General features: G+C 51.9%; 1 protein-coding gene across 4 annotated transcripts; it reads left to right on the top strand.

Moving 5' to 3' along the window:
- The first annotated feature begins 551 nt into the window (after window positions 1-551).
- On the top strand, window positions 552-9398 carry SLC35C1 (solute carrier family 35 member C1). Of its 4 annotated transcripts, none has more exons than XM_033121470.1 (3): window positions 552-655; window positions 2269-2795; window positions 6657-9398. In XM_033121470.1, the coding sequence occupies exons 1-3, from the start codon at window positions 624-626 to the stop codon at window positions 7214-7216; spliced, it is 1119 nt and encodes a 372-aa protein (XP_032977361.1). In that variant the 5' UTR covers window positions 552-623; the 3' UTR covers window positions 7217-9398. The 4 variants fall into 4 exon arrangements, with proteins under 4 accessions (XP_032977361.1, XP_032977363.1, XP_032977362.1 ...); XM_033121472.1 differs by lacking the exon at window positions 552-655 and adding an exon at window positions 775-898; XM_033121471.1 differs by lacking the exon at window positions 552-655 and adding an exon at window positions 898-1033.
- Window positions 9399-14369: the final 4971 nt, after the last annotated feature.

Raw genomic sequence — 14369 nt, 5'->3', positions numbered from 1 at the left:
GGAGAAGCACACACCTAAAGTTTTAAGGCCTAGACTTAGAAAGTAGCACACATCACCTCCCTTCACCATCCCCAGTGCATTTCTTTGATTTAGGGACATGTGTAAACATATCCCTTTGATTTAGGGGCATGTGTAAACACATCATCTTGGTTTGGGGGGATGTCTTTACACATCCCTTTGGGGTATATAAAAACCTGGAGTCCTGTTGGGCAGTATTGGTGACAAACAGAATGGGCTGCCCCTTTTCTGACTTTTAACAATATATCTCTTTGATTTAGATGTATGTGTAAGCCAGGAGTCCTGCTGGGCAGCTGCCAGGGGTCTTGACCCAAGTAGGAGCTGTAGCAATGGGCTTTCTAAAGGGGGCAAAATTTCTCCTCCTGCTCATTTCTGTCTATCTACCTGCCCTATCAAAGAGAATTCAGAAGTGAGCCATCCAACGTTGGTGCTTGAGTGGGAACAAGGCAGAAGTGCTGAGTGACTGGCCGGGCTGGTGACCAACTTCCCAGGCTCAGTCCCTGAGAGGGGACAGGGCACCATCCACTCACTGCCAGCAGGAAGAATCCGAGCCATTACCCACACACTCTTCTGGAAGTGCAGGCCCGGTGCGCCACAGGCCAGGGATGCAGCCGGACTCTGTAACGTGCAAGCTGCGGTAACTGGAGCGGGGGATTCTGGGCAGCTAGCTGGAGCCGGGTACAGGGGGTGTTGGGGTGCGCTTGGAAAGAAGAGGGGGCCTGCTCCCGCGACCAGAGAAATAGGCAGGCTGGGGCCCAGATCGCCCCGCCGCCACCCCGGGGCCCCATGTGGTGAGGCGGCCAGTGAGGCTGACCCGGCGCCGGCGTCCGGGAACAGGAAGCGGTCTCCCTCCAGCGCAGCCCTGCGTGCGTCTCTCCAGGTGCGGTGCTGCAGGTGCGGCGCCTAGTGGCGCCGACTGACAGCCAACGCAGAGGATGAAGTGAGCGCGGGGTCGTCTTCGCGGCCCTGGAACGCCAGCCAGGGGATCGGAGCTTGCGGCTGGGCTCTGTGTGGGGTAGGGGTTTTGCCAGGAGGAGGGAGACCGGGGAGGGGATGCTGCGTTGAAGTTCGAATCCGGCGGCCGGGAGAGTCTCGAATGCGAGGACCAGAGGACAGATTGAGGTCCGGCAGGGGCAGTGTGGGAATCGCGGGTTTGGAAGAGGGCTGGGGGCGGTGAAAGTGGGTGGAAGGAAGAAACTGCAACAAGGAAGAGTGAGCTGGAGCTATGGAAGGACTGGGCTGGCGCGGGAGGATGTCTAGACGCAGAGGGACGCAGGACGGTGCAGAGGGAGGTGCAGTCCTGCAGATGAGCCCAGTAGTGGGAATCAGCCTCAGAAGGAGACAGAGCTGGCGGGGCTAGTAGGAAGGGGGCCGAGGCTCAAGCATCCACAGGAACCTTCTGCGGCTGCCGAGATCCCCCACCATCAACCGGCCGCGAGTGCACAAGGATGGAGAGGCGGCCCGGGCGCCGACACGATTCTGAATCTGAAGGCTAATTTTCTGGGGCTATGGCTTTAAGAGTGACGCCGAGAGTGCGGGCTCTTTAAGGAAGGGGTCGGAGGCGTGTCAGGAAATGAGTCCTGGGCCCGCCTCGCCGAGGGAGCGGCCTCGGATGTCCGGAGATTCCCGGACTGAGCTGGAGCCCGCGCCCTAAGAGGCCCCACGCTTAGGGCTAACGCCAGGCTGGCCTTCTCCTGTGTCCTTCAGCTCCCCGCCCCCCTCCCTGAGCACCTCTGACCACCCCCGCACCCCTCTTTCCAGGCCCCCGCACGCCCTCACTCTGTTCAGCTCCCCGCAGACCTACCCCTCTATCCCTGCAAACCCCTCTTCCGTAGCCCTGCATGCCTTCCTTTCTCTGCACCTCTTCCCCGTGCTGTCCTCTGCTCTTTTCTAGCACCCTCGTCCGGCATTCCTCCTCTTCCTTCTCCTTCCGTTTCTCTCGCCTCCCTTCTTCCTGCGACCCCTCCCTGCGAGGCTCCAATCTCTTCTCCCCTGAGAGATCATTTGCCTGTTCGCAAACCCTTCCCTGTGTCTTATCTCATGAGCTCTCTCAGGGTGGGAGCAGGTTGTGGGGCTCACCCCGAAGAAGAACCTCTCCATCCAAGAGGACGGTGGAGAGGCCTCTAGCCCACCCCCCACCCGTGACACTTGAGGGCTGTGGCTTGCAGGCAGAAGTGAGCTCACTGCCCCGTACTCCAGGAAATCAGTTCTGGCTGTGGGGTGACCCAGCTCCTTTGCTACCATGAACAGGGCCCCTTTGAAGCGCTCCAGGATCCTGCACATGGCACTGATGGGGGCTTCCGACCCCTCTGGCGAGGCCGAGGCCAGCGAGAAGAAGCCCTTTCTGCTTCGGGCACTGCAGATCACACTGGTGGTCTCTCTCTACTGGGTCACCTCCATCTCCATGGTGTTTCTTAACAAGTACCTGCTGGACAGTCCCTCCCTGCAGCTGGACACCCCCATCTTCGTCACCTTCTACCAGTGCCTGGTGACCACACTGCTGTGCAAGGGCGTCAGCACACTGGCCGCCTGTTGCCCTGGTGCCATGGACTTTCCCTCCCTGCGCCTGGACCTCAGGGTGGCCCGCAGCATTTTGCCCCTGTCAGTTGTGTTTATTGGCATGATCACCTTCAACAACCTCTGCCTGAAGTACGTGGGTGTGGCCTTCTACAACGTGGGCCGCTCCCTCACCACTGTCTTCAATGTGCTGCTCTCCTACCTGCTGCTCAAGCAGACCACCTCCTTCTATGCCTTGCTCACCTGCAGCAGCATCATCGGTGAGTGGCCAGCCAGGGCCATGGGGCGGGGCAAAGGGGGCATAAGGAAATCCTAAGGAACAACCCTGCCAAGAATCTTTGGACTTTGTCTGTCCCACCTCACTTGATGCCACAATAATACGAGGAGGAGCCTGGGGCCCAGACAGAGCAAATAATTTGCTCGAGGTCACCCAGCATCTTAGGGGCCCTCATACAAGGTGGGATTAGAATCTCTATTCCGGAGAGGGAAAACCAAGGCACAGAGAGGTTAAGTAACTTGTCCAGGATCACACAGCTAGTGAGTGGCAGAGCTGAGATCTGATCTCAAGCAATCCGGCTCCATACTCTTGACCACTATTCTCTATTGTTACTCAAGAGCTCTTGACTCCCCATGCAGTGCTCTTTCTAGAGGACAATACATATTCCATCACCCTGACTTTGCAGGCTCACAGTAACAGTTCAGACTTTGGCAAGAGATATGCTTTAGCTGTCTTCACAGACTTGACCCTCAGAAAATAGCAATTATTGATGGGGACATTGTATTCATCATTTCACAGGTAGCATGTCGTTTGTTTCCCCAGAGGTCCCGGGGTGGTGGCATCACCATGATTATCTTCCTCCAAACAAGAAAAGTGAGGCTTAGAGAGGGTAAGCTACTTGCCCAGGGTCACACAGCTGCCCAGGGTATCCAGACTGAGGTGCAAACACTGACTGGCCAGACTGCCGGACTGGGGCTTCTAACTACGCTGCTCTGTTCTTGGCCCCTGGAAGTTAAAACTGTACTATTCGGTACAGTAGTCACTGGCCATGTATCTATTTCCATTTAAAGTACAGCCGGTCCTCAAATAACATCGTTTCGATGTACCATTGCTGAGATGCCTCGGAACTTAACTCTTGTTTGTATTAATTAGCCTAACGTAAAACTGGGTTAGTTCTATGTCAGTTGAGTTGCAGAACCTGTGCACGTTAAGTGAAGATGTACTGTAATTCAAATTAAATGAAATTTTGAAATTTTAGTTCCTCAGTTGCATGTGTTGCAACCTGATTCTGTAGCCACCTTTCTAGTGCTCAGTAGCCGCACGTGGCCAGTGGCGATTGTACTGGACAGCACAGATATAGAGCATTTGTTGTTTCATTGCAGCACACTGGGTAAGAGTGCCCCCGGCATCCCCCACCCCTCCTGGGGCGCTGTCATCCAGGAATGTGATCTTTCTTTGAACCTGTTCAGCTTTTTCCTGAGGCTGTGAAGTTCATCTTGGTTGACCTACATACAGATTCTTAGCTGGTGTCTCAGAGTCCCAGGCCACAGTACACGGATTGCGGGGGAGGGGCTCATCCCATGCCACCTGTCCTAGAAATTGTTCCCCTTGTTGAGCAACTGCTAGATCCAAGGCTCCTCAGTCTAGCCCCAGGATGGCAGTGCCGGAGGAGAAAGGTAGAGGTTAGAGTGGAAGGAGCTGCCAAGATCCCTGGCAGCTCTCTCTCAGCTCCCCCGCTCCCCCCCACCCAGGGGCAGCCTCACTTCCTTTCACCCTTTTCCAAATGCTCCAGGGATCTCCACTTCAGTCCTGTAGACCTTGGGTGTGTGTTAGGGGGGCGGGCTGCTCTTGGTAGGAGAATTTGCGTGCAGGAAGGTGGCATCACTAGGGAAACCGGGCCCCAGTCTGAAAAGTAATCAAAGTAGCTGATGGTGAGATAGCTTCTGAGAAGGTGCGTTCACTGGCCAGCCTGATGGGGCAGAGGCAGGGGAGGCTGATGCTCTCTGCTGGCCTAACCTGGCCCCTCTCTGCAATGATCCCCCTTCCTTGCTCCATGTGGGGGAAGAGGTGTAACAAGTGACCACTCCAAGACTCCTCCCTGCACCCCAGGGCACACAGCACCTTTCAAAGCTCCTTCTGGCTGAGCGTCCCTCTGGAGGCTAGAACCTTGAGGTGGCAGTCCCTCCTAGACTCAAAAGGTAACCAGCAAGAAGCTAGTATAGGGAGTGCCCCTACCCCCAGAACAGGTCTGTTGGTAACCTGTTTGCAAAGGCTCTGCCAAGAAAGAGAATCCTGGGAGTGAGTCCCTACAAAGTGGTAGGTGCCTTGTCTCCCCTAATCTTCACAACCACCTCCAGAACAACTCGATTCATTCATTCTCTCTCTCTCTCTCTCTCTCTCTCTCTCTCTCTCTCTCTCTCTCTCTCTCTCTCTCAACGTTAATTGGGCCAAGCACATGTCAGGGACTGTGCCAGGCTTTGGGGATACAAATTTGGAAAAGGTAGACTCCGCTTCTCCGCTCCTGGAGGTCATGGTGATGACGCATGGCAGGACATGAGTTATGATCAAGCAGTAAGAGCTGTGATGGGGACATAGAAGGTTCTGTGGCAGTCCTGGCTGGTGGCTGGGGCGGGAGGGCGGGGGGTCATCTAAGCAGGCCCCCTGGAGGAAGTACTAGATGGTGGAAGGAAGGAGTGGGAGAGGATGTTCCAGGCCGAAGAAAGAGCATGTGCACTTCCTAGCTGGGCCTGAGTGAGACTCGCCAGCCAGATGCAAGCTGCCCAAGTTAAGTGAGTCTGGAATATTTCCCGAGGGCAGTGGGGAGGTGCGGCAGGACTTTAAGCCAGGACAGGACCTGAGCAAATCTGTGCTTTAGGAAAATCATTCTGGTTGCAGATTGTTAAGAGATGGGATCAAGCGATGACCCAGATCTCTGCAGCTGAAAGAAATGGCAGCTCAAGAAGTTAGGTAAACTTTTCCCAGGCCACCCAGCCTCTAAGTGGCGGAGCCCAATTGAAGCCCAAATCTCGCTGACACTAAAACTTTTCCTAGTCCCCCAGGTTGTCAGATGCTGTAGCAGGAGATACAACAAGTGTATGACTCAGCCCTGCCTTCTGAGAAGGTGGGGTCTAGCTAAAGAGACTGTAACTATCACCGTCTGCAGGTGCCCAGCAGGCCAGGGCAAAGCAAGGATCCCAAAGGAAAGTACAGGCAGCAAGAGCTCTGGCAGCCTGGGAGGTATCCGGAAAGACCTTCCCCCTGGAGAGCCTGGCTTTGACCTTGAAGAATGACTAGAAACTCTCTGGGAAGGATTAGGGTGTTTTTGGTGCAAGAAACAAATAAGGGCACCGAGCCCTAGCCTGAGAAACAGGGAGATGAAAGAGATGACGCAGGGTGATTCAAGGGACAGACTGCTGACAAAGATGCCAGGCTGAGGAGTATAGGTTTGATGGTTCTCAGTGGGAAGCTGTAATCAGGAGGTGACACAAGATGAGAGTCTCAGGAACTGTGACTGTTCAAATGACCTCCAGCCACAAGTGATTCTAACTCATTGTAGGCTTCCACTTTACAGCCAAGGAAACCAAGCTTTAAGACCTTAAGTCACTTGCCCAAGGTCCCTTCAACATCTACGTACTCGTCCTTCAGAACTCAGATCAAATATTACTTTCCAGATGCCCTAGGCCATAGCACTCACCCAGTTATGGGTTCGCACAGCAGCCTGTACTGTTTTATGGACCTCTTCCCAATTGTAATTAAAGAAGTAATTGGGCGAGGAATCGGTTGGATGTCTTTCTCCTCTGCTAGAATGCCAGCTCCGTGAGAAGGGTTCATGCCCTAGGCCCCTTCCCCAGCCCTTGGACAGTGTTTTGCATGTCGTAGACTTTGGATATGTTTTTTGAAAATTGAATTTATTGGGGTGACAATGGTTAGTAAAGTTACATAGGTTTCTATAATACATCATCTATATGTCACATTGTATGCAGACTTCGGACAAATTTATTGCAGAGAGGGTTGGGAAGGATAGGATGGTGAGGGCAGCATCACAGTCTATGAACTTTGGTGGCGAAATTCTCTGTCCTTCTCCCTGCTGTCCTCATCCCCTCCTCCGCTCTCCCCACCACAGGTGGCTTCTGGCTTGGTGTGGACCAGGAGGAGGCCGAAGGCACCCTGTCTTGGACGGGCACCCTCTTTGGCGTACTAGCCAGCCTCTGCGTCTCACTCAACGCCATCTACACCAAGAAGGTGCTCCCAGCGGTGGACGGCAGCCTCTGGCGCCTGACCTTCTACAACAACGTCAACGCCTGCGTCCTCTTCCTGCCGCTGCTCCTGCTGCTGGGGGAGCTCCAGGCCCTTCGCCACTTTGCCCAGCTGGGCAGTGCTCACTTCTGGGGCATGATGACGCTGGGAGGCCTGTTTGGCTTTGCCATCGGCTTCGTGACAGGACTGCAGATCAAGTTCACCAGTCCCCTGACCCACAACGTGTCGGGCACGGCCAAGGCCTGTGCTCAGACGGTACTGGCCGTCCTCTACTACGAGGAGACCAAGAGCTTCCTCTGGTGGACGAGCAACATGATGGTGTTGGGAGGCTCTTCCGCCTACACCTGGGTCAGGGGCTGGGAGATGAGGAAGGTTCAGGAGGAGCCCCGCCCCAAAGAGGATGAGAAGAGCAGCATGGGCGTGTGAGCTCCTGCAGGGACCCTGGGATGGCCCAGCCTGGCCCGTGGGCATCAGGGGAAGATGCCCGTGAATGCAGTGAAGGTGTCTCTCTGGACCCAGAGAGGGTGGCCTGGAAGGGTACTGGTGGTTAAAATGGAACCAGTGTTTTCAAGCACTGTTAGAAAGTTGCCAATCCTGTCTCTACCCTCTTTCCTATTTCTGGGTTCTTGTCCTCCCCTGGGGAATGGCCACTTAGGTTCTCTGGAAGAACGCTAGCTTTCAGGGAGAAAGAGGGGCAGCACCCCTTCCTGCCCCCCTCCCAGGGCCTTCTACCTCCACATTACCTTTGGGGTGGGGGATGGGCACCATCTTTAAGGGACAGTATGACGAAGCCATTAAGTCTTCACTTATACTCAGGGAGGTGGGGCTGTGACTCCACCACAGGCCAATCGAAGGGATTTGGGAAACCTCACATCTCTGGGTCCCAGAACGGGCAACGCAGCTTTGGCCCCACAAACCAGGCTTCCTTTGGAGGGAAGTGGGGGGCAGGGCAGAGGGAGGAAATGGACAAGTGAACCCTCTTCTCTACACAGAGACCAGCAGGCCCTGTGGAAGGGGGCAAAGGATCAGTTGTTCCCATGCCTGGCCCTGGCACCCCCAACGGCCACTGGGAAGTGGCCTGGGAATGGGGTACATTGTGGGAAAGTGCCCTTTCCCCACCATCTGCACCGCATGTTTCTAGCTCTTGAACATGGGGGGCCACACACCATACAGGTTAAGCAGGGTCGTTAACACTCTCCTAATCCCTGACACTGGTTTTACCTGCCTCCCTCCTGTCTTCGAGCCCCTGGCACAACTGCTTGGCTCAAGTAATGGCCTCCTGGACGTGGAATCAGGAGCCACTTCTTCTCACAACTCTGCCTCCTCCAGAACTTCTGGGGTGGGGTGCTGATGGAGCAGAGTCCCTGTTCAAAGCCTTCTACCTGAGCCTTGCTGGGCCCCCTAGATCCCAGAGGGACAGATGTACACTGCTTCTTAGCCTCTTCCCTGCTCAGTGAACAACTGTATTCTTCCACGAGGTCAGGGCTGAAAGAACCCAATTGTCCCCTCACCACACCTCCTGGCCTCAGGGTAGTTTTCACCCCTGTCCCTTTTGTTGGGCATTTCATTCCACTGATCTCATCCTTGAGTTAATTCCTGATGTTTTTAGTCCCTACAGGGAAAAGCTAGGGAGAGTGGGTCTTCTCACCACCACCCGCTTCCAGCTCCCCACAATCCCAGGTGGTTTCCAATGAAGTAGGTGGGGCCTGATGCCCTGAATTGTGTGATTTAATTAAAATCGGAGTCATATACCTTGTGTGTGTGGAGTGAGTGCAGGACGGGGCAGGCAGAGCCTGAATGGGATTTATGATCAAGGCCCTGAGGACAAACAGTGGGTCTGTAAAGGGCAGAAAGACTCGCCCCTGCCCCCCAAGCCCAGGGCAGCCCTCCTAAGAGCCTGTTCTCTCTCACTGATGCAAATCCCAGGGCTCCTTCCTGGGAGGTGGTTGATCAGACCTCAGGTTTCATATTAGTAATAGCTGCTGTTTGCTGGGCACTTTTGGAGGCTAGACGCTGTGCTGAGTGCTCTATATCCATCATTCATCTTCCCAACTCCCCCCCCACACACACACACACAAATGCACTCTGTGAGGTGGGTGCCATCGCTGATCACCCATTTTACAGATGAAGACACTGAGGTTGAGAGAGACGCACAGCAAGGAAGAGGTAGCAGTAGGATTCGGACGGAGGTCTCTGCCTTCAGAACATACTAGCTACTTAACCACAGTGCCCTTAACTACACCCGGCATTTTATGAGCACCTCCCATGTGCCAGGTAATGAGATAGGTCGTATGAACATAAAGACCCCAACCGGCTTCAAGGGGCTCACATATAAACACATGTCCAAGAGCATAACAGGTTCAATAATGGAAATAGTAACCTAGTGCCCTGAGGTCTCAGAAGATGACATGGAGACCAAGTCTGGGGGATCAGCCAAGTTTTCCTAAGGGCCAGAATGTTTGAACTGAGTCTTACTGGCAATTAGGGGACTCCGGGAGGAAGGGCAGACCAGCTGAGAGAACAAGGCTAAGCCCAGGAAAGAGACATCTGGAGAGTGGTGAGAGGTTTCGGAGTGGGAGCTAGAACAGGAGGGTGGGCCATGGTGTGATGGGCCTTGAACGCCGTGGTCAGTCTGGACTTGATCCTATCCATTTGTAAGCCACCGCCAGGTCCCTTAAATGGAAGAGACGTGATCATTTCTGCATCCTTTGTATGGTCAGAAAATTGAGACACCATTCTTCATGTCAGTTGCACTTCCTTGGACAAAATTCAAGAAAAAAACTAAATTATAACTTTCTACCAAAATTTTTGAAATGCAGACAAAGATGTGTGCCTCAGGCTTCATCTCAAATATAAAAGTAATTCATAAATTAAAAAAAATTCCGGGGGTGGGAGCCAACTCTCAGAACACAAGCGAACAACCCACCCCGCCCTGCAAGCTCCCCCTCAGGCGCACACAAAGACGTGCAGTGTGTGTAGATGGGTTTGGATCCACACACTGCTGCAGGCCTCAATTCTGATGCAGATGAAGCCCAGGGAGCCGCCAGAGCCAGGCTTCCAGCATCCCAGCCTGCTCCTACACCAGCACCACCACCCCCAGCTCATCTCTATGGTATTAAAGGGGCAGAGCCCACCTCCAGGAATGTCTGCCCTGCAAAAAGGCAGAAGTGGTGCTCCTTGCCCTGAGAGCCCAGACTGTACCCTCTGCCCTCTTATCCCTTTCTGAAGGCACGGATGTGGAAGGAAGGCTTCCTATTGAAAAACTGGTGGGTCAAAATGGAGAATTGAGGAACAGCAACCTGGCCTGATGCTACCATATACCTCTCCTTCAGAATGCATGACTCTTCTGCTGTTGGAAGAGCACTTGACCAGGAGGCAGGAGACTTGGGTTCCACTTCTTAGAAGGTAGATGGCCTCAGGCAGGTCCCCTAACCTTTCCGGCCACTTTTTCTATCTGAGATATGGGGATAATCCTTGTTCTTCCTCTCACACCATGGTTATGAATTAATGTTCAGCTTTGTTCCAGGAATATCGTGAGTCATTCAACATCAACAAACAACAGTCTCTTTATTGAGTGCAAACTATGCACCAAGCACTAGGGAGACAAACAGTGGACAAGACACTAAAAACAAGTAAACAATCAAATAAATGCAGTGTGGTAAGGACAATGAAGAAAACAAAAAGCCAAAATGGAGAATATCAGAGGGAAACCTTCTCTAGATCGAATTGTCAGAGAAAGCCTCTCTGTGAGCACAATATTTAACCTCAGACCAAAATGACGAGAAGGAGCCGGCCGTAGGTAGGAAGCGCTAGAGAAAGGGCGTTCCAGGCGGCGGGTACAGGCCATATAAAGGCTCTGAGGAGGGAAGAGAGTTGGTGTGGTCAAGAACCAGAGACAAGGCCAGGGTGGCAGGAACAGAGATGGGGAACTTCTTCCCAGAGGAAGACAAAATCCCAGCTATAGGAAAGGGAGTACAGGCGGATTTGGCAGCTTTCTGACATTACTTGGAAACGCTGGTTCCTTTTGATTCCACTCACCATGGGGAAGAGTGGAAAGAGAGGAGGCAGAAGACAAGTGCAGCCAGGGAGCATTGCGCAGTCGTCCCCCCTTATTCGCGGGGTATACGCTCCAAGCCCCCCAGTGGATGCCTGAAACAGGATAGTACTGAAACCTATATATACTATGTTTCTTCCTATGTGTACATACTATGATACTTGAATGCCTTTTCCATCTGAAATAAGAACTTAGCACACACTGTGGCTGTAACTTATGCAATTTGAAGTGTGACAGCAAAATTAACACAAGTTTCTTTTCCTTCTTCACAATTTCATGGGTAGAAGATTTATTCTCACCGTCGATCTTAGCAACTTCAACATAGGACTTTTTTCTTTCCTTATTAAGTGCAGAACTTTCACCTTTCCACATAAAGGATGAGCTTTAAAACTTCTCTTTGGCATATCTGAATTGCCAATATCATTACTCTTGCGCTTTGGGCCGTTATTAAGTAAAATAAGCGTTACTTGAACATAAGCACTGCAATACCGCTGTAGTAGATCTGATAACAGGGATGGCTACTAAGTCACTAACGAGCAAGTAGCTTATATACTGTGTAGATACGTGCTGACTAAGGGATGAGTCACAGCCCCGTGGGTCAGCATGAGTTGGCATGAGATTTCATCACACTACTCAGAAGGGTGCACAATTTAAAACTTAAGAATTGTTTATTTCTGGAACTTTCCATTGAATATTTTCAGACCATGGGTAACTGAAACCGCGGGAAACACGACCACGGGTAAGGGAAGACTGTACTGAACACAGCAAGGAGGTTAGATTTACTCTCAGTGCCATGGGCAGCCACTGGGAGTGACGTTTATATCTTAAGAAAATCATTCTGAGGAGAATGAATTGACACGAAAGGTAAGAGCCGTGGGAGGCTGCAGTGGTGGCCAGGCGAGAAGTGATGGTGGCTTAGACCCAGCCGGTGGCAGATGGAGAGAGAACAGATTTGAGATGCATTTAGGAGGTAAAGCCAACACACCTTTCAGAGGGATAAGATGTTGGGTTGAGAGAACAGAATTCAAGGACAATGCCCGGAATTCTGGCTTACAAAACTGGGGAAGGAGGTGCCATTTATTGGACAGAGAAGACTAAGGGATGAAAGGCGGGCTTGGGACCAAGAGTTTATTTCCGGACATGTTAAGTTTGAGATGTTGGTGGGTGGGTCAGGACGAGACATCATCCAGTGGGAATGTCAAGGAGACTCTGGGATTTTGGGACCCTGGAAGTCTTTGTGAAGGAGAAAGCAACCAAAGAAACAGCCTGTTCCACTTGCTATTGACGCCTAACCTGTTACCCCATAACTTGGCAGCTGAAAACAACCGTTTGATTTTGCTCCTGATTTTGTGGCTCAGGAAGGTTGCAACTGAGCAGTTCTTGCTTGGAGTCTCTCAGGTGGTTTCAGTCAGATTCTGGCTGGGGCTGCAGCCCTCTGAAAGCTCACCTAGGCTGAATGTCCAAGACGGTTTACTTATGTGGCTGGCGCTGTGGGGACAGAGCCCCAGAGAGCAGTTTCCAGGTTCTCGGCCTCACATAGAAAGATGCTCACTCAGGTAGTAAATGGCCATCGACTGTGATTGGCTGGCCATCAGCTGTGGCTAGTTGGCCGTCAGCTGTAACCAGTGAGCCATTGGCCACTAATATAACTGCCGTGGCTTCACTAGCAGAAAAATGGGGGCTAGCAAGAAGATGGTGGCTGGCAAGCGCAGATTGCAGTTAGCACGGCAGAGTGTGGGTTGCAGATTGCAGAGAAGTGGACAGCAGGTTGCAGACAGTGTGGCTCCTGCTTCCTGTGTCTCCAACCCAGCTGCCATCAAGACTATAGTTGTATGACTCCCCTACCTATGGCTCCGTAGGTGTTCCTTTTTGGCCTCACCATATCCTGAGTTCTTATGTGGGGAGCGGGACTAGAGACTCCGCCTGCCGCCCTGCATGACAGGCGCCCAGCTGGTGCCAGCTGTGGGCTGCAAGCTTTGCAGGCCTATCACGTGGCCTCTTCTGCATGGTGGTCCCAGGGTAGTCAGACCTCTTACCTGCTGTTGCCTTCCCCCAGAGAGTGCGTCCCAAGAGGAGTAGATGAAAGCCACCGGGCTTTTTCTGACCCAGTCTTGCAAGTCACGTAGTGTCACTTCTGCCTTTCTCTATTGCTTAAAGCAATTACGAGCCCATCCAGAAACCAGGGTAGGAGACAGTCCCCACCTCCCCTGGGCAGAGAGACAGAGAACACTGGGGACATATGTTAAAACCACTACACAGCTCTTCAATATTGTCCATTAACAACAGCCCTCGGTAACCCATGACACACAGGAAATACAAATGGCCACACGTCTGGTTTTATTCCTGGCAACTCAGTGAGGAACAAAACCAGTGAGGAAGCTGTCTCTAATGACTTTTTGAATATTAATATTATACTCCCTAGAAAGCATGAAATTCATTCTTTCTTTCAGTAAATATTTATTAAGTACCTACCATGTGCCAGGCTAACATCAGAGAACCAGACAGACCACAGTCCCTGCATTCTCAGAGCTCTGTGAGACAAGAACAACAGTAAACAACATATTCTAACTTTTTTTTTTCGTTTTTGGACCTGATACAGATTAAACGAAAGAGAAAGGGAGAGATCCTATCTATAATAAAAAGCCATCCTGGAAAAAACAAAAAAACAAGAATAACAGCAAACAAAAAGACAAAAAAATAATCCATAGCACGTGCAGCAAAGAAGACAAGGCCTAATTAAGCAGCTGGCAGTCTCGAGGGTGTGACTTTAGTTTAAGGGATCAGAGAAGACCTCTCTGAGTAAACACGTGAGTGTAGATCTAAATGTGACAGAGGAGCAGTCAGGAGAAGATCCAGGGTCAGAAGGTGTCAGGCAAAGGGATCAGTGAGTGCAAAGGCCCTGGGGTAGGAATGCGGTTGGTGTGAATGAGGAAAGGCAAGACCTGGGTGGCTGAGAGGCAGTGAGAGGTGAGATCAGATCGTGGTAGGTGGGAGTGTGTAAATCATAAGCTATGTTAGTTAAGTTTCCTTGGGCTGCAATTAAGAAATCAACTGAAACTAGTTGTGGTATTTGCCTGCACATCCAGCCACCTCCCATCTCTGTATATATAGACTGCATCTAGAGTCTATTGAATCCTTGAATCAGGGCTGAACTTGTGACTTGCTCTGACCAATAGAATACAGAAAAAGCAACATGCTGGGGTTTCTAAGGCCAGGTCTTAAAAGGACTTTTGTTTCTCCCCCTGGAGATCCCAACACCACCCTCAGGAAGCCTAAGCCAACCATATGGAAGGGCCACATAGGGGAAAACCGAGGCACCCCGACCGACAGCCGCTGCCCAACCACCATGTGAGTGTGGCCGCGTGAGTGACCCTACAGAAGACCAGCAGAAGAACCACCTGGTCAGCCCACAGAATCTGGAGAAACAGGAAATTGGTTTTAAGCCTCTAAATTATGGGGTGATTATTATGCAGCAATAGATAACTGGTAGATTAGCCTAAGTATGGGGAGGGTATTTGAAGAAAA

This window comes from Rhinolophus ferrumequinum, chromosome 11 (assembly GCF_004115265.2).
Source record: "Rhinolophus ferrumequinum isolate MPI-CBG mRhiFer1 chromosome 11, mRhiFer1_v1.p, whole genome shotgun sequence".
Classification (NCBI taxonomy): domain Eukaryota; kingdom Metazoa; phylum Chordata; class Mammalia; order Chiroptera; family Rhinolophidae; genus Rhinolophus; species Rhinolophus ferrumequinum.
Note: the sequence above shows the minus strand (reverse complement) of the source record. Positions and strands in the feature narration are given on the sequence as shown.

Coding starts and splice junctions, on each gene's coding strand:
- SLC35C1 (XM_033121470.1), top strand. CDS start 624: ATGCAGCCGGACTCTGTAACGTGCAAGCTGCG. Junction 656..2,268: donor TCTGTAACGTGCAAGCTGCG/GTAACTGGAGCG, acceptor TACCATGAACAG/GGCCCCTTTGAAGCGCTCCA. Junction 2,796..6,656: donor CACCTGCAGCAGCATCATCG/GTGAGTGGCCAG, acceptor TCCCCACCACAG/GTGGCTTCTGGCTTGGTGTG.